This window comes from Cryptomeria japonica, chromosome 2, assembly GCF_030272615.1.
Source record: "Cryptomeria japonica chromosome 2, Sugi_1.0, whole genome shotgun sequence".
Taxonomy (NCBI): Eukaryota; Viridiplantae; Streptophyta; class Pinopsida; order Cupressales; family Cupressaceae; genus Cryptomeria; species Cryptomeria japonica.
In genome coordinates, this window is record NC_081406.1 from 14489530 (window position 1) to 14515692 (window position 26163).

The 26163-nt window shown below is 34.7% G+C and overlaps 1 protein-coding gene across 2 annotated transcripts; it reads right to left on the reverse strand.

Annotated features, from left to right (window-relative positions):
• Nucleotides 1-21981: 21981 nt before the first annotated feature.
• On the reverse strand, nt 21982-25241 carry LOC131042109 (uncharacterized). 2 transcript variants are annotated; one of them, XM_057975424.2, is made up of 7 exons: nt 24868-25241; nt 23430-23510; nt 23211-23299; nt 22985-23059; nt 22727-22788; nt 22549-22614; nt 21982-22389 (listed from the first exon to the last, which is right to left on the reverse strand). In XM_057975424.2, exons 1-7 carry the CDS (start codon nt 24988-24990, stop codon nt 22226-22228), a joined length of 660 nt encoding a protein of 219 aa, XP_057831407.2. In that variant the 5' UTR covers nt 24991-25241; the 3' UTR covers nt 21982-22225. The 2 variants fall into 2 exon arrangements, with proteins under 2 accessions (XP_057831407.2, XP_057831405.2); XM_057975422.2 differs by having other exon boundaries at nt 22549-22620; nt 24868-25233.
• Nucleotides 25242-26163: the final 922 nt, after the last annotated feature.

Here is a 26163-nt window from a genome sequence, read left to right on the forward strand (position 1 = left end):
ATCTCCAACCTATGGGAAAATCTATACCTATCTAAAATACAATACCCTTCCACCCAATTTATCTCAGAACCAAAAATGAAACTTCATCCGTCATGTAGCTCGTTATTCCCTAATAGCTGATATGCTTTACTGACAGGGTCTTGATGGTACTCTCCTTAGATGTTTGGAAAGTGATGAATCTGAAACCACCTTGCGAGAAGTTCACAAAGGTATTTGTGGTACACGTTCAATTGATCCTACTCTGGCCAAGAAACTTTAGAGAATGGGATACTATTGGCCAAACATGGAAAAGGAATCCTATCAATTTGCTAGAAAGTGTCAGAAATGTCAAATCCATGGAAATCTTATACATGTCGTGACACAAGAGCTGCAACCATTCACAACATCATTGTTGTTGTTTCAATGGGGACTCGACCTCATGGGTAAGATCCATCCCTCCTCAAATGAACACAAATTCATAATCATAACTACTGAGTATTTCACCAACTAGATTGAAGTTGTTCCATTAACCACTATTACCAGTAAGTAAAAATCCTCCTTCATTTTGAACTACTTTATCTGTCAATATGGCATTCCTAGTTTTGTTGTCACTGATAATGGTAGACCCTTCAAAAACCAAGATGTGCAATAAATTTGTGAAATATTTCACATCCAACATATCTTTTCCAAACCTTATTATCCTTAAGGGAATTGCCAAGAAAAAGCTTCAAACAAAACCATTTTGAAAATCCTAAATAAAATTGTGAACGATGTCAGTCATGATTGGCATGTCCAACTAAACCCTACCTTGTGGGCATACCAAACTAGCATTTTCACCCCTACCCAAGCCACACCATATGCACTTAAATATGGATCAAAATCCATTTTACCCATTGAGGTCAAGCTACCTTCACTCAGAGTATCATTGAAAGGACTCATCCCAGATGAGGAATATCGGGTAAGCAAAGTACAAGAGTTGGAGTTGCTAGATGAATATCGTCAACATGCTTTTGATCCCCTAAAATAAATCAACAATGGATTCCCAGAAGATATAGCCACAAGTTGAAGCCAATATTGTTTCAAGTTGGTGACTTGGCACTAAAAGAGAATCCCCATAATCAACAGGATCGAGAAAAGAAGGGAAAATTTGAGCCAAACTGGCTAGGTTCATTTGTCATCATATCAGCATATGGATTTGGGGCATATCATCTATATAAAATAGAAGGGGATCTATTTTAAAAAACCATCAACAACATCCATCTCAAAAGGTTCTACACTTGAATCATCCAATGCATGAAAAAAGTGAAAAAATGAAAAAATACAAAAAAAAGGTGCAATAACAAGTAGTGAAAACCTAGTGACAGGCACTATTTTTGGTAGATCAACTCTTCCATATATTGGTCCATATGTCATACATCTTATTTTCACTATCATTGTCCATATCCATAATAAAGAGCCTCAAATACAACTAGGGCATTGCAATAATGTCTCACCATGACTTGGTGATCCTTGTATATATCCACAATCAAAGATTGTTTCTAGACAGGGCAAAATCCTAAACTCAATGGAGGAAATCCACTTTGAGATTAACAAAATAGAGAAACATATGTAAGACAACACATTGAAAATAAAATTCGCAAAGAACCTCAGCGTTGAACATAGATCCCAGTTAAGGAAACCAACTATCAAACTCAACATCAAGATCAGTAAAACAAAAACTCAATGGATGATCTATTCTGAATCATGATTTGATCACTTTGATAGGGGAGTTCAATTTTTGTATCTTGATTTTTGTTATCATATCTCCTAAGTGACTCAAGGATGTCTATAAATAGAGAAGCGAGGAAGGAATATGATGTTTTTCTTTGTCTACTGTTTGTGAGGCGATCATTAGTACTATACAAATTTGTCACAAGACACGATTGGTAACATATCATCAAGGACATTTCAGATTTACATTAAAAAAGGGTCAAATATTGTCTATTTTACTCAAACAACACTCAGGTCATCATGGTTCAAATATACCTTGATGCTTGTGTTGTCTTGCAATATCAAAATCCATGTAAGTTATACTCAGGTCATCATGGTTCAATTATACTATCAATGTTTGTATTAACTTCCAACATTTTCAAAAGCTCGATGATGATAAAAATGGCACAACAAATTGACTAATAGAATGAAAACATTGCATAAATAGGCTTGCATTGTAAAGATAGATTGCATTCATATTAGATCTTGAATAAGCATTCTAGGCATGGCTTGCATAAGGGTGACAAAAGTGATAAAATATTTTATCTCTCTTATTCAATGATTGAATACACTTGACATAGACAAAAAAAAACATCATTCACCTCATCACATTATGGCATTCATTATCATTGCATCTAATTACATTTAAAAAAAAGAAAATCCATTCATAAGCATTTAAAATTAGTAGCATTTGCATTTATGTTCATCCATGTCATGACATATACATTCAAATCATTAATGAATAGCAATGCATCATCACATAGGCATGATCAAATAATATCACAAATAATTATCATACATTACATCCATCACATCAATATCACATCATAAAAGCATGTATCCATACATCTCATCATCATAAAGCAATGCATCATCACATAAACATAAACAAATAGTATCATAAAACATTATCATATATAGATTTCATCATTACTGTAGCATAGGAAATAGGGAATCAACACAAACATTATAAAATATTCATTAATCATTGTCTAATCACAAAAGGCTAGAATGCAATGAATCTATCCTAAGCACACTCAATAGAGACATAAAGACAAAACATGTAAAAAGATCATGCAAACCAGATGTTCCCTTCATGCGGCTCCATTGTTCTTCTTTCTTCTCCAAATAGTTTGTTTGTGGATCTCACCTACTAGTGCATGATCATGATATGAAAGCAAGTAAATAAGAAATTGCTCAAGAATACTCGAAGTGTGATTTGACAAAGTTATTAGAAATTCGATAGTTTGATTAGGGATTAGGGATTTTGATTGAAGAAATTCATCCAATTTATAGATAAATTGGAGAAAAATATCAAATTAGCATGATAGTGATTCGAATGGAAATTCAAATCAAGAATAGCAAAATTACGACATGTGTATGACAAATTGCTATGCAAGGATTTATGACAATTTATGACAAATTTCTATGACAAATTGCTATGCAAAGATTTGTTGATTGATAATTTATGACAATTTATGACAACTTCTATGTCAAAATTGATTGATTGTCAATTATGACAAATTATGTGTCATTCCCATGAATTTAGGAGAGAAATAGGAGGAATTGAAATTAAGAATTTAGAAAATTAGAAAATTAGAAAAAGAGGAATTAAGAAATTAGGAATTAGGTAAATTAATTAATAATTTGTCATTTATTAATTAATTCACAAAGAGGAATAATTAGCCAATTAAATGAACATTTAATTGTGATGAGAAGACTTAGGATAAATAAATAATTTATTAATCCTAGAGGAAGAAATGACACACAAGGTTAAATGATTAAATCATGAAACCCTAGAAGATGAATTAGCAATGCGAGAATGACAATTAGGTCTTGATTGAAGATAATTGATATCGATCATGATTTTGAATTGATAAATGACCAATGTGATAAAAGATTTGATTGAGATTGGTTGACAAAAATCAATAACAAATTGACCAAATTGACATGATTGAAAAGGACAAGGATTGATGACGAATCGATCGCAATATGACAAGATTGACAAGGACAAAGATCGACCAAAATCATGACCGAAGATTGTTGTCGACAAGACCAAATTCGAAAGTGAGACAGATGAAGAATATAGAAGAATGACTCGATGCTCGCAAATGATAAAGACCAAGTGCGAATCATAGGAGAAATGTTAATGCGACGCAAAAACCTAAAATGAGGCAATGCGCAAATGTTAAAGTATGACTCCGCAAGCGTTGACCATTTTTAGGTGTCTACAATTACATTATCATACATTAACATCATATAGACATATAACACATCTAGAATAGAATTCATATGCAAAATTAGATAAAGCATATAAACATATCATGCATCTAGGAATCAAATGCATCCATACATCATAAAAGTAAATCATAAATGCATCATAAACATATAGAGACGAAATCAAATGCATTCATCATATAGGAAAAAGAATGTAAACATCACATCATAAATAATATAAGGACCATATAAATCCAAAATCATCGCTGCATCTCATATAATCTCAAAAAATAATCAATGTCATGTGTACAATGTGGTGCAAGAGCACCTAGTGAAGCTAATGGATCACTTCATCAAATTTTGGTTTGAAATAGCCTATGTTGGTCACAATTGAATAATGGACTTTTTGTATGTCCAAAGGGTGTTTTTAGTGTGTTTAAGTGTCCTTTGTGTCTTAGTTTTGTTGTTTGTTGAGTTTTTGGTCTATTTTTTACCTTTTATGCTTTGTAAGCCTAGAATGGGCAAAATGAGGAAATATGGTCAAAACTCCTTATAAATCCTTGTTAGGCATTGAAATATGTTTGTGTGGTTCTAGGAAACCATTTCTCATGGTTGAGTTAAGTGTATTTGTCTCACAAGTCAAAAATGCTCATTGTACCAAAAAGTGTCAATGTTGTCAAGCAACATTTTGACAATATTTGGAAAATTTGTAAAAACAATGCAAAAGGTGGTTATTGGTCCATACCTGGGCATTATTCAGGTGGTGAGTTACTATTTAAATCCTCACACAAATTTTTATCTGGTTGGCATTCAAAAAAAAGAACTCAATACAAAAACTCAAAATTTTGTCATTTTTCTTGCACTTTTTGCTCCATATGGTATAGGAGTCCTTACTTCCTGTGCATTTGGCCTTATTGTTTTCATTTGGGAAGTTTTTTAATTTTGTTTTGAAGCTCTTTCACCTAGGTTTGTGTGTTGGTGTGTATTTTTAGCATTGTAGCAAAATTATTTTGTTTTAACCCTGTTCTCGGTTGAGTAAGGGTTTGGCTTCAATAATGGAAGCAACTTGATTTTCTTTGGCTCTTTCTCCATGGCCTCTTAAATTAAATTTTTTGTAAATATCCTTCTTGTACATACAAGTTTTTGTTTCTTGGCAATGACAAAGAAAGTGCTTTTTGTTACTAACTAGGCGAGCTCCTATAGCCCAGCTAGTGAACCTTCATGGTGAAAACAAAGTTTCTCTACAAACCCTCACCAAGTGAACCTTATTTTGGTTTCCCAAGCTGGATTGAAGTTTGGAAACAAATTTTAAGCTAGATGGAAGGGTATTTCAATGAATAATTAGTTGGGAAATGCATTTTGAGCAGTCAAAGTATAGTAAGACAATGGGTTTTGAACATTTTTCCTCTTGAAACTTGGTTGCACATCAAGTGTTTGAATTTATGATTTCAGGGAAGGAAGTTGGAAGGATTAATAATGATTTTTCAAACCTTCTCGAGAGATTTGGTGGTTTGAAGAAGTGTTTGGAATGATCTTAAGGTATTAGAAAACTTAAAATCCTTGAAAACCCTTGTTTTTAGGCACATATATAGGACAGTGGTTGTACGGCCTTATCAGACCTCCTCATAGAATTTTTTTAAAATATCTCCATAAATGGTATCCATAAATTCAAGGGTTTTATGGGGTGTTTTGTCAGTTTGTGGAGTTATAAGCACATTTGCAGTTTCAGAGGGCTAATTGGGGCTCTTTTCTTGTAGCCCTGTTTTGAGCTTTTATTTAAATGGGTAAGAAGACAATTGGAAAGACCACCAAACCAAGTTTAAATAAGCCTAATAGGATGTTTTTTAATGTCCTAGACCTCCTACAACTCTTGGTGAGTGATTTTGGTGATTGGAGTTAAAGTAGCAAAGTCTCACCTTTGTGAGACTTGAGAGCAAGTTTGAATAATTATTATGGTATGAAGATCTCAGGGTTGGTATGAAGCATAGAGAAGGAAAAATACTAAAGAGACAGTATCTAAAAAAGTGAAAAAACCTTCAACAATTACCCTTGAAGGAACTTGTAAACTAATTTGATTACAAACCCACAATTTGAACGAACTTTTGAGTATCTCCCTATCATAGTGGAATTAGAGCCTCCAAGTTTTGGGAAGAAGCCAACATATGACAAAAACTGAATCAGTAGGAGAGAATATCTTAAGGATGGTGACCAATGCAAAGCTAGAAAAGAAGGTAGAAGAAAACAAGAAGAAAATAGGCTCCTCGGAGAAAGATTACTACAGCTAGAGAGCAAACTGGACGTAGTTGAAGACAAAACTAGGAAAGTGACAATCAAGGTCAATGAAGGGAAGGGAAAAGAAGTTGTAGAAGAGGATAGGACTCTTGAACCAAACCCTATTCTTCCTAAAGAACCTTTCCTTAAAGAAATTAAGGCCTTAGGAGGAAAATCCTTAGGAGTGTCACTTTTTTGTGAAAAAATGGAGCCAGAGGTAGTCCTAGAATGGATAGAGGGATTGGAGAATCACTTTGAATGTGATGGAATCAGTGAGGCACAAAAGGTGAAGGTGGCCAAGTCTAGATTGAAAGGGGTAGCATTGACTTGGTAGAAATTTATCCAAGAAGAGAAGCAAAAAGAGGGCAAGAACCCCATAACTACATGGAAGGGAATGTTAGCCAAGGTGAAAGAGGCATACATCCCTAAAGATTATGAAATCTAGTTGCACAAGAGGAGACAAAACTTGAGGCAAAGAGACTTGGATGTGAGTAGCTATACTGAGGAATTTCAGAAGTTGTGTTTGAGATCCAAGGTAGTAGAGGATGATAACATCAAAGTAGCAAGATACTTGAATGGCTTATGATGGAGAATACAAGAAGAGTTGAGTTTCTTGTGCCCCAATACAGTGCATAAGTGCTACCAACTGGCACTCAAAGTGGAAGAGAAAAGTAGGAAGAAGCAAGAACAAAGCAATAGAGCCAGAGGTAGGGGAAGAGATGGTAGAGGCCATAGAGACAATTTTGGTGGAAGAGGAGTTGATCAAAGGTTCCAAGGAGAGTCCAAACTTATAGAGAAAAGTGGGGATTCTAATAGCAAGAGCAGCTATAGAGGAAGGGGATCTAGCAACCTAGGTAGAGGTAGATCTAGTGGACCAGGAAGAGGGTCCTGCTTCTCCACCATGAAGTGTTACAATTGCCAAAAGTTGGGTCATCCTGCCTATAGATGCCCTAAGAAATCTTCTTCATCTCAAGGAGGTGAAAGAAGAGTGACATATATACAAGAAGATGCAGCAAGCAGTAAAACACAAGAAGTGAGCTTAGCTTCAGAAGATGGGGAAAGTTTAATGATGAGAAGAGTCTTGATTAAGGAGCCAATCAAAGAGGAACCAACTCAAAGAAGATATTTATTTAGAATCAAATGAAAGATCATGGGTAAGGTTTGTAGAGTGGTGATAGATTCAGGGTCTACAAACAATATTGTGTCAGAGGAAGCAGCAAATAAACTTAAATTGGAGAGAGTTACACATAGTAGTCCATATAAGGTCACTTGGCTCAACAAGGAGCAGCATGTGGTGGTGAATGAACAAGCTTGATTTGACCTCAAAATAGGGATTTATAAGGATAAAATCTTGTGTGACATACTCCCAATGGGTGCTTTCCACCTACTTCTAGGTAGGCCATGGCAATTTGATAGAAAAGCCATTCATAATGGTGAGAAAAACTCTTATTCTTTTCAAAAAGATGGAGTTACTTACAAAATTCAGTCCTTAAATGATGAAGGAGAGGGAAGCAAGTCCAAAAACCCAAATGCCTTGTTGGTGAGTGAAAAAGAGTTCATAAACACTCTTGAAGAGGGTGAAGGAGTGGGGTTTTCTCTCATAGTGAAACCAAAGGAAGAAAAGAAAGACAAGAAGGTTCAAATACCTCATGAAGTGTAGCAAATACTAGACAACTTTAAAGAAATCATAAGTGATGGAGCACCAGAAAACCTACCACCTACTAGAGCCATAAGCCATCAAATTGACTTCATTCCTGGAGCTTCATTACCCAACAAAGAAGCCTACAAGATGACCCCAGAACAGAATAAACAAGTGGCTAGACAAGTACAAGAGTTGTTAGATCAAGGTTTGATAAAGAAGAGCATAAGTCCTTGTGTCGTACCTACAATGTTAGCACCAAAGAAAGGAAGAACATGGAGGTTATGTACAGATTCAAGAGCCATTAATAGAATCACTATTAGATACGGATTCCCTATCACAAGGATTGAAGATTTGATGGATTGCTTGGGAGGTGCAAAGTATTTCACAAAGATTGATCTCAAGAGTGGCTACCACCAAATTAGGATAAAGGAAGGTGATGAGTGGAAAACAACCTTCAAAACTAATGAAGGACTTTATGAGTGGCTTGTTATGCCATTCGGTCTCACAAATGCTCACAGTACATTCATGAGACTCATGAATGAAGTGCTTAAATATTTTATTGGTAAATTTGTTGTTGTATACTTAGATGATATCTTGATTTTCGGTAGAATTAAAGATGAACATCTAAAGCATCTTAAAATTGTATTGCAACAATTGCATGATGAGAAACTAACAATAAACTTGGATAAATGTGAGTTTATGAAGCAGGAACTAGTCTATCTTGGTTTTGTAGTTTCAGGTGGAGACTTGAAAATGGACACATCAAAGGTGGAAGCCATCACCAATTGGCCAACACCAAAAATAGCAAGTGAAGTATGAGGATTTCATGGTTTGGCATAGTTCTACAGGAAGTTTATAAGGGGATTCAGTGAGATTTGTGTACCTGTGCTAGATACTATTAAAGGAGGAGTCAAGACAAAGTTTTAGTGGACCAAAGAAGCTAATAAGGGGTTTGAACTCTTGAAACAAAAGGTATCTACACAACCAGTACTCATTCTTCCTAGTTTTGATAAGTTGTTCACTATTGAATGTGATACAAGTAACATAGCAGTTGGTGTTATTTTGAGTCAAGATAATAGACCAGTAGCTTTCTTTAGTGAAAAGATCAATGATGCAAAAAAGAAGTACTCATCCTATGATCTTGAATTGTATGTTCTTTTCCAAGCTCTTCGAAAATGGAGGCACTATTTTCTGCCCAAAGAGTTTTTTGTTTACACAGATAATCAAGCTCTTAGTTTTTTGAATTCACAAGATAAGTTGAGTCATAGACATATCAAATGGGTTAAGTATTTGCAATCATATACATTTTCCATTAAGCATAAAAAGGGACAATGTAATAAAGTAGTAGATGCTTTGAGTAGAAGCCTATTAATAGTGCAAGAAGTGCAGATTTAGAGCATTGGAGTTGAATGCTTCAAGGATTTGTATCCAAATGATGAAGATTTTGCAACCATTTACAAGGTTTGTCAAGAATTTTAAAACCATTTTTATAGTGAATATGTTGACTTTACCTTGCAAAATAGTTTGCTGTTTAGAGGTAGACAATTGTGTATTCCCAAAGGCTCTATGAGGGAAAATCTGATCCAAGAGAAGCACAATGGGTGTTTGAGTGGTCATTTTGGTCTAAACAAGACATTGGAAGTTGTGCAACATTTCTACTATTGGCCAAGAATGCAAAGGGATATCAGGAGGTATGTTGAGAAGTGTATGGTTTGTCAAAAGGCAAAAGGCACATCTACTAATGTTGGTCTTTATCAGCCATTACCCATTCCTACAAGGCCATTGGAATGTGTGAATATGGATTTTGTGGTTGGTTTACCCAAAACAAATCTTGGTTTTGATAGCATTTTTATTGTTGTTGATAGATTCAGTAAAATGGCACATTTTTTTCCTTGTAATACTACTCATGATGCTAGTCACATTGCACACTTGTTTTTTAAAGAGGTTATTCGAATCCATGGTTTTCCTATTAGTATTGTTTCAAATAAAGATGTCAAATTCCTTGGACATTTTTTGAGAACTTTTTGGAAAAGATTGGGTACTAACTTGTCTTTTGGTTCAGCTTATCATTCCCAAACTGATGGCCAAATAGAGGTTGTCAATAGAACACTTGGTAACCTCTTAAGGTGTTTGACAAAAGAATATGGATAGATTTGGGATCAGATTCTTCACCAAGAAGAGTTTGCCTACAATGACAGTGTCAACAGGTCTACTAGTAATAGTCCTTTCGAGATAGTATATGGTATGCACCCAAGGGGTGTTATGGAGTTGAGAAACCTTGGTAATGTGCAGCAAAGAAGTGGTCAAGCTGATGATGTAGCTCAGTCTATGAAGGAGGTTCATGACCAAGTAAAGCAAGCTCTCCAAGATGCCTCGCAGAAGGTCAAAGCTAGAGTTGATGCAACAAGGAAAGATGGACAATTTTCAGTTGGTGACTTTTTGATGGTGCACTTGGATAAGTCCAAACTTAAAAAAGGAATTCCCAACAAACTCCAAATGAGGAGGATAGGTCCTTGTAAGGTTTTGGCTAAGTATGGCTCTAATGCTTATAAGATTGATTTGCCTAATGATGTTGCATTGTCTCCTATCTTTAATATTGCAAATTTGGTTGCATACAAAGAGAAGCTTTCCAAGGAGGATGAGAGAGTTTCAGATGTTCACCATTCACTTTCAGACCTACCCCTTCCTTCTACACCCATGCCACAAGCTGAAAAGGTTTTGGATTCTAGGATTCTCAAAAAGACTCGACACCAAGTCTATATGGAGCATTTGATCAAGTGGAGGAACAAACCATACTCCAAGGATACTTAGGTACTCGAGTCAAACTTTCTTCAGTTTGGAATTGATCCCTCATTGGTTCCAAACTGAGTCACTTGACTTCTTTGTCTTTGGGGGAGTATGGTGCAGGAGCACCTAATGAAGCTAATGGAGCACTTCATTAAATTTTGGTTTGAAATGGCCTATGTTGGTCACAATTTAATAATGGAATTTCTGTATGTCCAAAGGGTGTTTTTAGTGTGTTTAAGTTTCCTTTGTGTCTTAGTTTTGTTGATTGTTGAGTTTTTGGTCTATTTTTGACCTTCTGTGCTTTGTAAGCCTAGAATGGGCAAAATGTGGAAATATAGTCAAAACTCCTTATAAAGCCTTGTTAGGAATTGGAATATGTTTGTGTGGTTCAAGGAAACCATTTCACATGGTGGAGTTAAGTCTATTTGGATCACAAGTCAAAAATGCTCATTGTATCAAAAAGTGTCAATGTTGTTAAGCAACATTTTGACAATATTTGGAAAATTTGTAAAAACAATGCAAAAGGTGGTTATTGGTCCATACCTGGGCATGATTTAGGTGGTGAGTGACTATTTAAATCCTCACACAACTTTTTACCTGGTTGACATTCGAAAAAAAGAAGAACTCAATACAAAAACTCAAAATTTTGTCCTTTTTCTTGCACTTTTTGCTCCATATGGTATAGCAGTTCGTACTTCCTGTGCATTTGGTTGTACTATTTTCATTTGGGAAGTTGTGCCATGTTGTTTTTAATCTCTTTCACTTGGTTTTGTGTGTTGGTGTGGATTTTTATCATTCTAGCAAATTTATTTTGTTTTAACCCTGTTGGCGGTTGAGTAAGGGTTTGGCTTCAATAATGGAAGCAACTTGATTTTCTTTGGCTCTTTCTCCATGGCCTCTGAAAGTAAAGTTGTTGTACATAGCCTTCTTGTACATACAATTTTTTGTTTTTTGGCAATGACAAAGAAAGTTCTTTTTGTTACTAACTAGGTGAGCTCCTATAGCCCGACTAGTGAACCTTCATGGTGAAAAACAAAGTTTCTCTACAAACCCTCACCAAGTGAACATTATTTTAGTTTCCCAAGGTAGATTTAAGTTTGGAAACAAATTTTAAGCTATATGGAAGGGTATTTCAATGAATAATTAGTTGGGAAATGCATTTTGAGCAGTCAAAGTATAGTAAGACAATGGGTTTTGAGCATTTTTCCTCTTGAAACTTGGTTGCACATCAAGTGTTTGACTTTATGATTGCAGGGAAGGAATTTGGAAGGCTTAATAATGATTTTACAAACCTTCTCAAGAGATTTTGTGGTTTGAAGAAGTGTTTGGAATGATGTTAAGGTGTTAGAAGACTTAAAACCCTTGAAAACCCTTATTTTTAGGCACATCTATAGGACAGTGGTTGTACGGACTTTTCAGACCTCCTCATAGAAAAAATTTGAAAGATCTCCATAAAGGGTATCCATAAATGCAAGGGTTTTGTGGGGTTTTTTATCAATTTGCGGAGTTATAAGCACATTTGCAGTTTCAGAGGGCTAATTGGGGCTCTTTTCTTGTAGCCCTGTTTTGATCTTTTCTTTAAATCAAGTAAGAAGACAATCGGAAAGACCACCAAACCAAGTTGAAATAAGCCTAATAGGATGTTAGTTAATGTCCCAAACCTCTTGCAACTCTTGGTGAGTGATTTTGGTGATTGGAGTTAAAGTAGCAAAGTCTCACCTTTGTGAGACTTGAGAGCAAGTTTGAATAATTAATATGGTATGAAGATCTTAAGGTTGGTATGAAGCATAGAGCAGGAAAAACACCAAAGAGACAGTACCTAAACAAGTGACAAAACCTTCAACAATTACCCTTGAAGGAACTTGTAAACTAATTTGATTACAAACCCACAATTTGAACCAACTTTTGAGTATCTCCCTATCACAATGATATCAAGTCTAAATAAATGAAAGATGCATCAAAATGGTACAAAATATATGGAACATGAGAATTAGGTTGTTCTCTCCTAGGACGTTGATGGTCTTGTTGCACCTATACCACCTACACCACCTCCACCCTCTCCCCCATCCCCATCATTCTCCTCCTCCTCCTGCTCCTCCTCCTCCTCTCATCATCATCATCATCATCATCATCATCATCATCATCATCATCTCCTCTCCACCATCAGAATCCCCTCAACCGTATCCTTCCCTCCTCATCATCAAAATCTAGCACTGGCTCAGCAGGGTTAGACAATCTGGTTATTGTGTGTGCAACAAAATACTGCGAGTACTTTACAGTCATCCCTGCATCCACAATGCCAGCTACATGATACCAAGTATGTGCCCTTAAACCAAAATACTTTGCGCAGACTGCCTCATATTAAATAGTGGGACCCCACTTTGCCACATCCTATTGTTTGCGAGCATATAGACATGCTCCATGCGGTACCTTCTGTACGCGGTCATATTGTTGATACACCCAAGTGTGCATAAATCTCTCAATGATGAACAATGCCCGTCTAATCAAATATTTGGATGAGAAAACAAATGGCATCTCTACAACATCCTTTGGCCATGACTCGCAATCTAGATAGGGCCTCCATATCACAGTATCCAGATCATCAAGAACTCGATGTCAATACTCAAATTTTTCTAGCTTACACTGAACCATAGCACCTGTGTATCCAAAAATGTATGGCCTGCCAACTGGTCACTCTCTATCCTCTAAGGGTCGAGTAATCGCTATATGCTCCCAAGCCCAAACCTATAATAGTGTGACCTTGACTGATAGATTCGTTACTCTCTGGCAAACCACTTAATGAAGCTCACGATATAAATGTCCAAGCATGCAGGAGTCCCAAGCATACTGTCTACCCTTTGTGATCGTCATCTTTAAAACTACTCCACAGCTGACTGAAAGTCCCTTCGACTTGCGATCGGGACCTAAGAAACCTCCAACAAAACCGACAAAGTACAGATGGCAGTGACTCATACATATCAACCATCTCCTGCCAAGGGATCTCATAACCACTAATATGATCATCATGAAACACCCTCCTCAGTGCTTTGTACCTTCCTCCTTAGTGTTCTCATACGAAACTGGGTCTCCAACCACGAGGATCCTCATAATCCGGTAAACATCCTCTAGTGTCACTCGCATCTCACTAGTCACTAGATGGAAAGTGTTCATGTCACTATGCCGCCGCTTAGCCAAATCCATCAATAAACCCTTATTAATCATGTACCGAGGCATGTCAAACAAGGATGATAATCCATGTCTATTGATGATATCTAGATCAACCTACACCAGGTGGGGGATCAATCTCCAAGTCTTCAGGAATCGCTCTCGAGACTGTAGAACTCCTAATTTCTCCTACAAATCATAACATATCACAAATCATCTTTTGATCTATCAATCTAATTGGCTCATGGAAATTTCAATCAAATCTCATTGAGCACATATAATTGATTCTCATCTATCATGAGGTCAATTGCCAATCAATCTATCTATCTAATCATCTCGTTGGAGATTCCAATCAATCTTGGTGAGTGCCTATCATTGATTCTCATTCATCATGAGGTCAATCATCATCTATTCTACCAATCATCAACATGACAAAAGTTGTCACAATCAAACATATCAAAATCAAGGAGAAAGATCAAATTTTTCATCATTCTAGGGAAGATGTGCTAGAATAGTGTTTCTATGTGCCAAACTCATCAATGCGCTAGAAAAATCGTTCAATGTTTTAAAACCTACTTCGAATGTGCTATTCTCATCTATGTGGTAAAACGGTCCATGCTTGTGCTACTCTAACTGGCCAATGCGCTACTTCACCTAATGCACTAAAATATCCAGCCATTGCACCAAACTATCCTATCTATGCGCTAAAGGGGTCATTGCGCTAACAAAATTTACCTATGTGCTATTATTCTAAACCTATGTGCTAAGAGGATTCCCTAGAACTTCATGCGCTAAAACAAATGCCTAAGCTCTAAAACTCATTTTGCATGCACCAAAAATGACATAAACTGCATATAAAAACATATAAAATATGCGAAAAAAAATTAAAAATTACACAAAGGCATGTTTTTCAAGGTACTTACTAGAGGTCCATATGCGGTGGGTCGCTAATATTGCCTAACTCACTCGAATCAGTGGGTGTGGTACGGAATCACCATTTTCTCCACGGGCTCTCTTCTACAAATCACATGCACAAATGAAGTCAAACGACCATTCTTTTTCACTTGTTACTTTTTAAAAGGGGTAAAAGGGGGTAATTAAGTGGGGTGCATTTTTCCACTTCCATAATCAACTTATTCAGAAGCGTCAATCATTTTTTTATCGAGAAATGAATCGGGTATACATCAAAAATTATAAAAAATTAAAAAATTCTTCAAAATTATAAAAATTTCAAAAATCGTCAAAAATTCAAAAATTTATCTGATTCATCTCCCAAGGGGGCATACTCGCATCATTATTTGACAATCAGCATCAAGGGCAAATCAAAATTTTTATCAACATCATCAAGCAAGTTTTTCTTTGAATCGACGTGTCAACACACATCACTTCAAAGAGGGGCAAAATATAGACACCTATTTATATCCACTTGACTAAATGAATTTTATATTTGTTTAATTATCCTTAATCCATATATTAATTAAATACATTTAATTAATCATTTCCCCTTTCTCAACTATTAATTATTTAATTAATTCATCCCAACCCCCTTCTTCTATTAGTTAAATAAATTATTCAATTTATTTAATTTAATTCACTTAGCCAAATTCAGACCATTAATTAAATAAATAAATCATATTTTTTTAATTATATCCTCCTCACACATTTAAATAAATATTTATTTAAATCCCCATCCACTTGCATTTTCCTAAAAAAGCAAGTTGCACCACTATTTTAAATAAATGAATTATTTATTTAAAATCCTATTTATCCTCACCCACTTGCATTCTCCTACAATATTCACTTGCTCACTATATTCTTCTAATCTCTTTTAAATTAGCCTAATCCTCTTCTAAGTGTTTGCACATTCCTAAAACTAAGGAATTAGGGAAGAGTCACTTCTCAAAACAATCAAGGCTCTTACAAAATCTTAAAGGCTTTCTCCCTTCAACAAGTTAACCCTCAAAGTCTCCTCAAGACTTAAAGGCTTTAATCAAACTAACTCATCTTTGACCCTTGGTTAGAGACTTTTTCTTTAACCCAACCATCCATCTAACCTTCAAGTTCCTTCAATAATTTAATGCTTTGACTAAGGTAATATTTTAACCCTTGCACATTCATTTACCCCTGGATAAAGCCTTTATCCAATAACTCAACCACCTAGGGTAACCATTATGTCCCTTCAGGCATTTAATGCTTTATCCCTCTCCTCTCGAGCCTTCTCATGATGCCACTTGTCACCATTACATTGGTGGAAGTTGCAAACATGTATTGATGATCAAGCCCTCCTCATGCAATCCTAGCCCTTGTTAAGACAAATCCATCCTAGTCATCCAATTACCCATTTCTTCTATAAATAGGACTCATCCTCTCATTATCAAGGTGCTCTCATTATCAAGGTTCTTTCATTATCAAGTTACACATTGTGTTACACAAAACCCTCTCATATACACAAGCATTTTAGAAACATTTTAGATCATAATTATCATTAGCAATTATCCGTGTTAGCATTTATCATTTTCATTATCATAAGCATAATACTTTCATTATCATAGATCAATTTCAATAGCATGGTTATTATCATATAAGACCTTAATTGCATAGCATATAGATCACTTTATCACAACACTTATCCTTTAAGTTGTCATTCTAAAAGTCACATGCTCAGTGATCTGAGAGCAAAACCATGACTGGAGGAATCCTTAGAGATATAGAACAATGGAACGTCTTGGAATGGATTGATTGTTTTACTAGTTTATTAATTAAATATTTTTATATATAATGTTTCATTGGTGTGTCACTTGCTTTATGGTCATTTGACTATCACACTTTTGTGCACACAACATCCAAACACTATGTCACATACCTATCTATCTGCATATATCATCATCAAAAGAGTATATCAATTTCCCCATTGTTCTAGTTTGTCACCTTCTTCTTTGATTAGGAATGTACTCACTTGGAGTGTGACATCATCATCTTTCTTAGGCAAGGAGACACATGAATATTTTTTAGAGACGCCATCAGTCTTGCATCAATTGCATAATAATCCTTCTCCCTAAGTTGCACTTAAGGGGGGGTGTTTGTGTGAATGAGGTTATTTCCTAATTAGACATTAGTGGAAACCTATCATGTGTTAAATTTACTTAGGTCGCAAGTGTCATTTCTAGAAGTTATAATGGGCTCATGCTCACCTCATTAAATTTTAATTATCTAAGCATTTAATATCTGCATCATGCAATTAATGTTTGTATCAAGGATATTTCTCATACTCCATCATACCTTGTCTATATAAGAAAGGTATCTTGTATATTCAACCATATCAAATAATTCATTCTTAATATGCAATTTATATCATCATTATCTCTTGTGGAAGCTATTTTGGTCATGCAGTGATTCTAGGGGTATTGAGGGATCACCTATCTACTCCTACAACAAAAATATGGTGTGCTATAATACCTTTAAGCTGTATGTTTTTATCTTGTAGACCTTCTCGAGGTTGGAGAAATGAATTATGCATTTCCTTTTGTATGGTCATCCCACACATCATTTGAACTCTTTGAACCCTTTTCATCTTCTCCATTCTCTAATCTATCTTATTATTCTTCCACATGTGCATTCTTCTATTTTTTTACTTTTGTCTCTCAGTGCACTATTTTAGTCTTTTATTTCTCCTTTGGTTGTTCTTCACCTAAATAAGCTCTAAAATCTTTATAAATCAAATCTCTAAAACAAAAAAAAAATGGGTTAGAGGATTCCAAAGCTTATAACCTTTTATATTCTCATTATAATGTATGGAGATACATTTCTAAGCTTTTGGATCCATTTTGGATCATTTTTCTTGAGGAACATAGGTATAAGCTTCAAATAAAGGAGCCTTAAATATGAAACACAAGGATTTATACCTACCCGCACTTCATAAGGATTTTTATCAACAAGAGCTAAACAAGGAGATGTATTGATAAAATAAAAAGTAGTCCTTATATCTTCTACCCAAAAGCATCTATCAATATTAGCACCACTTAACATACTCACAACTCTTTCCTTTAAGGTTTGGTTCATTATTGTTGGTACCCCATTTTGTTGCGAGGTATAAGGAGTAATCTTCTACCAAACAATACTTGCATGCTTACACAACTCATCAAATTCACTAGAATAATATTCACCAACATTGTCAGATCTCAACACCCGTATTTTATAATATGTTTATTTCTCAAAAAAGGCTTTAAATTATTTTAACTTAGTGAACACCTTAGATATAACATGGATAAAATAAATCCCAATTTATTATGAGAGATGTCATAAATGAATGTAACATAATAATTTGATTTTCCAAAAAGAGTCAAGAGTCAACAACCATTGGTCTGAATTCATTTGAATAAATGATCTCTAATGATCTATTAGCTTTATTAGTTCCAATAGAAAATGTTGATCTATTATGTTTTCTAAACACACATTCACAAAAATCATTTTTACTAAATAGAATAATAAAAAAAATATCAACCATTTTTTTAATTTAAAATGGTATTAAAACCTTTTTCACTTATGTCATGCAATATATGGTGCCACAACATACATGCATTTTCAATGCCATCCACATTGGGGCATTGTTACAAAAAGTGGAGGCATCAAGCCTAAACAAAGTTCCAATCTAAGATCCTTTAGCAACCAACAGATTCCTTCTTATCAACCTACAATCCAACTTCTCAAATTTCACATGCATTCTGGAATCATTCAACTTGGATACAAAAAGCAATTTTCTCACAAATCTTAGAATATGTGAAACATTGTCAAGGGTTTTAACCCTTTTATGACCTAAAACACAACTTTCCCATTCCCTTACCAACAAAATTATTTGTGTTGTTATCACCAAGAAAAAAATCATTTCCATCATAAAGTTAAATATGTAGAAGACCACTCCTTGTGAGGATTCACATGGTTAGAGAAACCTAAATCATTTAGTGAAGCATAATTAAAAAAAATGTTAGCTGAAATGAAAAAAAAAACATCCAAATCACCATCATTCAAGGAATTTTTTAATGTAGGAATTTTTTTTCTTTTTCTTGTTTTGCATTCCTTCTTGACATGCCATCTCTTATCATATTTCCAACACTTTTCTCTTCTTAGAGTATCTCTATAACATCCTTTTGATTTATCCTTATTTTTGTCACTTTTAGGCCATTTTATTTTGGACCTATCCCATACATGCAAAGTGTCTTGGGAGCCAACACTCATGATCTTTCTTCTCTTATTTTTTGAGAGAAGTGTAGTGATGGACTGTCCATCTTAGGCTCTACACTACAACCACTTATGGTAACAATTAGAATTTTTTAATATTTGGGAAAAGAACAAAGCAATAAAATGCACTAATCTTCATCTTCTATCTTAACATCTATTGACACTAGCTGAATTAAAATCAAATTGAAGGGATTTAAATGATATATCATAGAAACACCAATCTCTTTAAGGCCAAGATCCTCCGTCTTTAACTTCAACATCTTGTACCTAGAACCATTGAACTTCTCAATATCTTGTTGAGAAGTAGAGATCATGCTACACAATCTTCTCTACAAACTTACAAAACCCACAATGCAAAATCTCCCACTATAGCCAAAAAACCTTCAACACTTAAAAGAAAGGTGTCCATCGCTCAATATAATCCTTAGCTTCGATGCCAAATGTTGGAAATGCAAGGTGAAACTAAATTGTAAAGAACTTTTATATATGATTCTGAATTTAAAAGCTTAGATTACCCAATATGATACTATGTGGTTGCACATTCAACATAAACATAAAAACGGAAATGTCATAAGATAACACCAAATTTTCTTGGAGAAACCCTTTAAAAAAAAACTACACATGAGAAATAGGACAAGTATATTATTATCTTCAAATGAGATTGTACAACAATACACCAACACTATAATCACTAAGTGATTTGATAGCACCTAAATAATTTCAACTAAACATATGAAACTAATGTTTTAAGGCTCCAATTTATAGAAAAATGTGGGAGATTAAACCATTGTGGTATCTAGAAAAACGAGGAAGAAACTACCTACAACCAACCATGTCTCCGCTAATGGACAACCTATAATCACATGGGCATCTAACCCACAACAAATCAATCTAGTCAATACCAAGTGCTCCATTACTCTTTGACGACTCTGATGGCTAACATGCACAACATGCAAAGCTAGGCACCCAATAGATAAAGATTGAAGAGCCTCCATAATGGTCACAGGAGCTCCACACAAGCATCAATTCCAATATCATGTTAACACGAATCTCCAAGAAGAAGGTCTAAACCATAGAGAGGAGAACGTCTTTCTATCAACACAAATGTTCTATAGTTGTGAAAAGTAAGATCTTCCCAAAAAGCCTCATCAACATCCAACTATTCAACTTCAAGGTCAAACATATAATATATAAAGAAAATAGCTAGAATAAACCTTTCAAACCAAAATAAGATCAAACCAACAAACATCTATTCCCTTCACAAATAAATATGCTCAAAACCATCCCTTGCACTCCTCAAAATCATCTTTATAACAAACTTGTATGTTTAAAGATACAGAGGAAAAATAATTCATACCAAGTAATCCTAAAATAAGCCTTCCAGAACTAACATACATGGCTCAAGATTCATTTACATGAGAAGAAAAAGCATGAAACAAAATGCATTTGAAAACAATATCAATAATGCCTATTAGATGATTTTTTTTTAGTGGATCAAGAGTGGAGAATGATATTTCTCTTGAGATGTATCAAGCCACCATGAATCTCTCCATGAAAATCTCCTCAAGTCCATGTTGAACTCACCTCTAACTCCAAGTGTAGGCGCCTCGATTTTCTTGGTGAAACTTGATCAAAGAGTAATAGTCTCAACACATAATCTTGAAGAACAAGAGATCTCTAGCCTCCCCCAAGTCTATCCAATATCCATGAGCACCTACCCAACGATTCCATGATGACTAAACTCCAATTACATCATTGCAATACTCAGAAGCTCCAAGGAAAAATGATCATTGCACTCAATACTAGAAGACTACCACAAATCACTACCAAAGCTCCCACTACATGATCAATATAGAATCAAAGAACTATTTATGATCTTATGATTTACATCTTCTCAAAAGATCATCTATTTATTTATGAACATATTTTTTCCCAAGAGCAACTATATCATGCCAAAACTTTAACTAGTACACAAACACACAAGAGTTCACCATGACACAATAACATCCATCCTTCAAACATAGGATCATCTATCAACCTAAAAAATCATAACCAATGCCTTAATCAAAGACTCCAATAGTCCTCCATAGTAACAAATTGTCAACATCTCCAAACTACATAAAAATAAGCACCATTTTATCAATAGAATAAAGATGTCAATAAACTCTCATTGCATAATAGAAACATATTCCAAGAGCTCCTCATGACACCAACAACCACTACAAAAGATTATCTATCACTAAGTGACAAATTGTCATCATTGCCAAAGCTTACTCTAAACCATGATGTCGAGGTACACACAACATCATGATAACCATATCTTAATTGCAAATATCTCATGACCCTCACACAATCAAAGTACTCAATTAAAACATTAACAACTACCAAAGAGTGAAATAGAATAATGAATATCAAGGTAAACACAAAATTGTGATAACCATCTCTTAATTGTAGATATCCCATGGCCCTCACACAATCAAAATACTCAATTGTAACACTAGCAACTACCAAAGAGTAAAGTAGAATCATGATCTCCAAACTAGGAAGATAAAGCACCAACTACAACTTATGAATCAATCCATCACCACCATGTACCTATATAAACAACCATATCATGTTAAAGCTCCATGCATACATCATGATCACTGCCCTCAATATGCTTGCATCAAACTTCACTAAAATGAGAGAGATAAAATCTCTTATACATCGTAATCAACAACTATAGTTTCCAAAATAATGTGGCTAATATCTCTCTCTAAGCCCTAAAATTAAAGTCATGAAGTGAATCCACACAAAGTATTTCTACTTCATTCTTACAATTAAAAAATCAACATAATTTCAATATAATAGTCACCATATTCAACACAAAAAAGAAGTACCAACTTCTAACCTTAAAACAAAACTTGGTGAAATATAAATTTTAGGAAGAGTAAACCTTAAAACAAATATATGATTTATTTACAAGATTTTTGTTTAGAAAATTAATGAAAATTTACATTATTCCAAAAAAAAAGAAGAAAGAAAGAGGAGGAGAGTTTTTAGAACTATTCTTATTCTTTTCAACCAAACTATAAAGGCAACCCTGTATCAAGCCAATCAAGCCAATTTCAACTCTAACAAGCCAATCAAACAAAACATGCATTGGCCAGATGTAATTCTGATCACATTTCTTTGATGGGCTTATCCCTTTCTTCGCCTGCCTCTGCCCATGCTGCTGCCCCTTCCACGTCCACGAAATACTCCTCGCCCTCTACCACCACCAACACCCCAACCCACATACCATCCCCCTCCATTGTAGTAACCTCCAACATAGTTGCCTTCATTCTCATTGTAACTACCATTCTCTGTAATGAGAAAACCAAAAAAAGAAATTAATGTTTTATTAGTAATTGTAATAATTCATTATGGATTGTGGAAATCCGATATTATTAATGACATAACAATCAATCTTGAAATCAAGTGTCTTACAAAACATCTAAAATTTATATATTTAAAATGCATACCCGATCTTCCCCATCCTCTGCCCCAACCTCTTGCTCTTCCTCTTCCACCACCTCTTCCTCTACCTCCTGAGACTATAAGTAAACACTCATTCTGCAATTAGTCCTTCATAATATATAGACGAGAGTAAAGAAAAATACATCAAATAATCTATATGGTAAAAGTTGTTACAAGCCACACCTCCATCAACTTTGATACTTTTTTCAACTTTGGTTTGATCAGTAGGCAAGGGAGCCTGGTATCTGTAATCGAAGAATCCACATATTAGAATTTTAAGAGCTGATTCTGCTGATTGATAACATACAATCAACAACTTAATTTAGAATTTGAAGTTATATTAAAATCAGGGAACATGGAAACTATATTAAGGCACTAATTCATAATTTGATTGTTGGTATCTGATACAGAGTACTTTAGATCTGAAACCTAACATCATACCCTGTGGCAGTAGAATCCAGCTTCTTGGTTGAGAGAGTAATTGTGATCATTGAAACATGCCTTGTTGTCTCCAAGCTAAAGTAAACGAGTAATCAGAAAGTCATCACACAACTCAACCAAATCCTCCTATCAGCTTTTAAGGTCCAGTTTACTAATCAAAATTTTCTTTAAAGTTCAAACAAAAAAAAAATGTATGGAAATCAAAAGCTATATAAAAATTACTTACGGAAGCAATCCCTCTTCAATTGGTTCCCAAACATCTGTTATGCTCGTTGAGCTGATTGAGGTAATCTGATGCAAACCAGGCACCCTCCGCTGCAAGGTCAAATATTTCAGATGAAATGGCTGCATCTATGAACATTTTACTACTGGAGTAACTTAAGCTTTCAACTTCTTAAATCTAAAGAGCAAGTCTTAGCCACAAAGGGGAATTGAATAAACTCACTTTGATTATTTCCCCAATAGCTACAACCTTGCTAATGGCTTGGCCCATCGCCTTCAAGACAATTTCTGGGGTTGTCTTGTTCTGAAAATGAAAAATAAAATTTAAATTAGAAACCAGAGTTTGTTCCACACTTCAAAAGCAAAAAAAACAAACCAAATCCAGGCTTCAATACCAAAATTCATGCACAATCTCATGCTGTGGTAAATGCAAAGTACTTGCACTGCACAAGAAATAAAGACAGCAGAACCAAGATCTGTTCAGAAATTGAAGTGACAATATTTCTTGATGAACCAGTGTCACACATTCTTAAGATCATATTAATGTCCACAATTACCCAAGTAGGTCAATGGGGATCAAAGTAGACTGATAAAGCAAGCACGATTCCTTAATTAAAGTCTAATCATGATATTAGCAATTCCTCATTGTTTTGGAAGGAGAACAGACAAAAATCAGAAGCAGCAGCAAAATTGAAATCATATCTATCATACAGATACCTTTTTAGAAAAATCATAGAAGGAAAGGCAGATTTACCAAGGTTGTAACGATGCTAAACCCCACAAAACAGAGAAACTTACAAGTTTATGGACCCACAAGATAAATGTTCAGAATTTAATTCAATCAAAAATGAAATACCATAATCTACTCTAGATCATACCCTCGTGCACGATTAAACTGACTAAATCAGGGCATGACTAAACAAGGAGATCCAATTTACTAAGATAAAAGAGAGCTAAAACCCACAAAACAACTAAAACAACTTGAAATTGGAAACAAAACCAAAAAAAAAATCACCTTAGGGTGAAATAACTCAATGCGGTGTGATTCCTGTGATGCTATAATCAAAAAAGTAAAATAACCCGAAACCCAAAATCCATGATTCACTCAAGACACAAAACAATCTGCAATGAATCAGGAAAGAACCTGAAATCCAAAATTCAAGCAAAACCCCCAAAAGGAAATGTCTAGCTCAAGGTCACATTCACAAGGATCATTTAACAATGCTAAAACCTCACAAAATAAGCTATGAGAGATGAATCAAGAAGCAATCAAAAGAAACCTAAAATAAGAAATGTCTGGTTAAAGGCCTAATTCTGAAAGATCAATAAGGAGTGCTAAAATTCCCACAAAACAAAACAATAAGGAGGTGAATGAAAGAAACCTGAACTCTTCAATAGCCCACATAGGAAGTGTCAAATTCAAGGCCTAACTCGTCAATATCAACAAACAATGCTGCTAAAACCCGCAAACCAAAACATAAAAGCTGAATCAAGAAACAATCAATAGAACCTGAAATCCTTAGTTCTCTCAAACCCAAACAGAAAATGCTTATTTCAAGGCCCAATTCATCATGATCAATAACCATGCAGGCATAAAGAAAACATCTTCGTCCACGGACAAGAAAAAAATCCCAAATAACCAAGGCAAAATATTAAATTACCTGCAAAAGACTGGATGCATAGGTGATGTAATTCCTGATAAGTCCTTGGGTGGTAACACGGATTTCATTCTGATTTATTGCAATTTCAGGTTTGGGTGTTTCCACCCTCTGATATCTATCCATGACTCCCCTTTTTCCTCTATTCCTCTATTCCTCCAAGAATTTGCACTAAAATCTCTTCCCTGTATACATAATTTGATGTGGGTATTTGCAGGGTTTTTGATGTGGGTATTTGCAAGGTTTTAAGGAGTTAAAAAAAACAAGAAAGTAACCAAAGAAAGTCTTTTCCACTTCTTCCCCCACAAGAAATATAAAATGGAATTCAAGAAATCATTTTATTATGTGATTGCTATGCAAATTATGACACATTTCACTGATAAGTTCAATTCTATTTTGGTGGTATAGACGTGTAATATATTTGACATCCTTCTAGACACATTATTATAGTTAACTTACAGTCTCTTTTAATTGGCTGCAAGTCAAAAGAACGCAGTTTGCAATCTTCTTAGAAGTTGTATCAACTTTATCAACTTTATAAGGGAGTTTGCCTAAATTAACTTCAAAAATTACACGAAGATTGAAGACAACACTCTCTTCAAATTTTGTAAGTGTCTAGAATGTTTGTGTAAGGCTAGATTCGTTTTAGTGTGTTAATAGAAGTGGGAATGTGAATTATTTGTCTTAGTGTGTCAATAGAAGTGGGAATGTGAATTATTCGTCTTAGTGTGTCAATAGAAATGGGAATGTGAATTATATGTCTTGGAATGTTTAGAGATATTTGATGATTACAATGAATATATTTAGTGTATTTAAATACAAGGGTGTATCAACAAATTAGTCAAATTGTTCTTAGTAGGCCCTCACAGAAAAAAAAAACATTTAAATTTAAATTCTTATTTGAGAAATTGAAAATAAGTGGATAGGTAAGTGCAATTAGGACATTATTATCCATATTGTTTACCATGGAATTTTTTTTTTTGTGTGTGTTCTCTAGGCTAGCATGCATCCCTAAATTACTTTTCCAAAAGATACTTCAATTTGTTCTTAAATAAATGTCATCGTCTTGACTTGATCAAGTTGAAAATATTCATGCCAATTAGTCTCAGTCACAAATTTTCTTGATTGTTTTGATTTGTTGAATTGCCTATCCATTCAAATCATAATCACAAGTGATCTAGAGTCAAATTTAGTCATCCAACAATGTCTTAAAATTATCTAAATCAAGTCATAATTCATTGTTAGCCTAGTAATCCTCATGAAAGTGAGTAAATGTTTAGACAAATTATCAATTGTAGA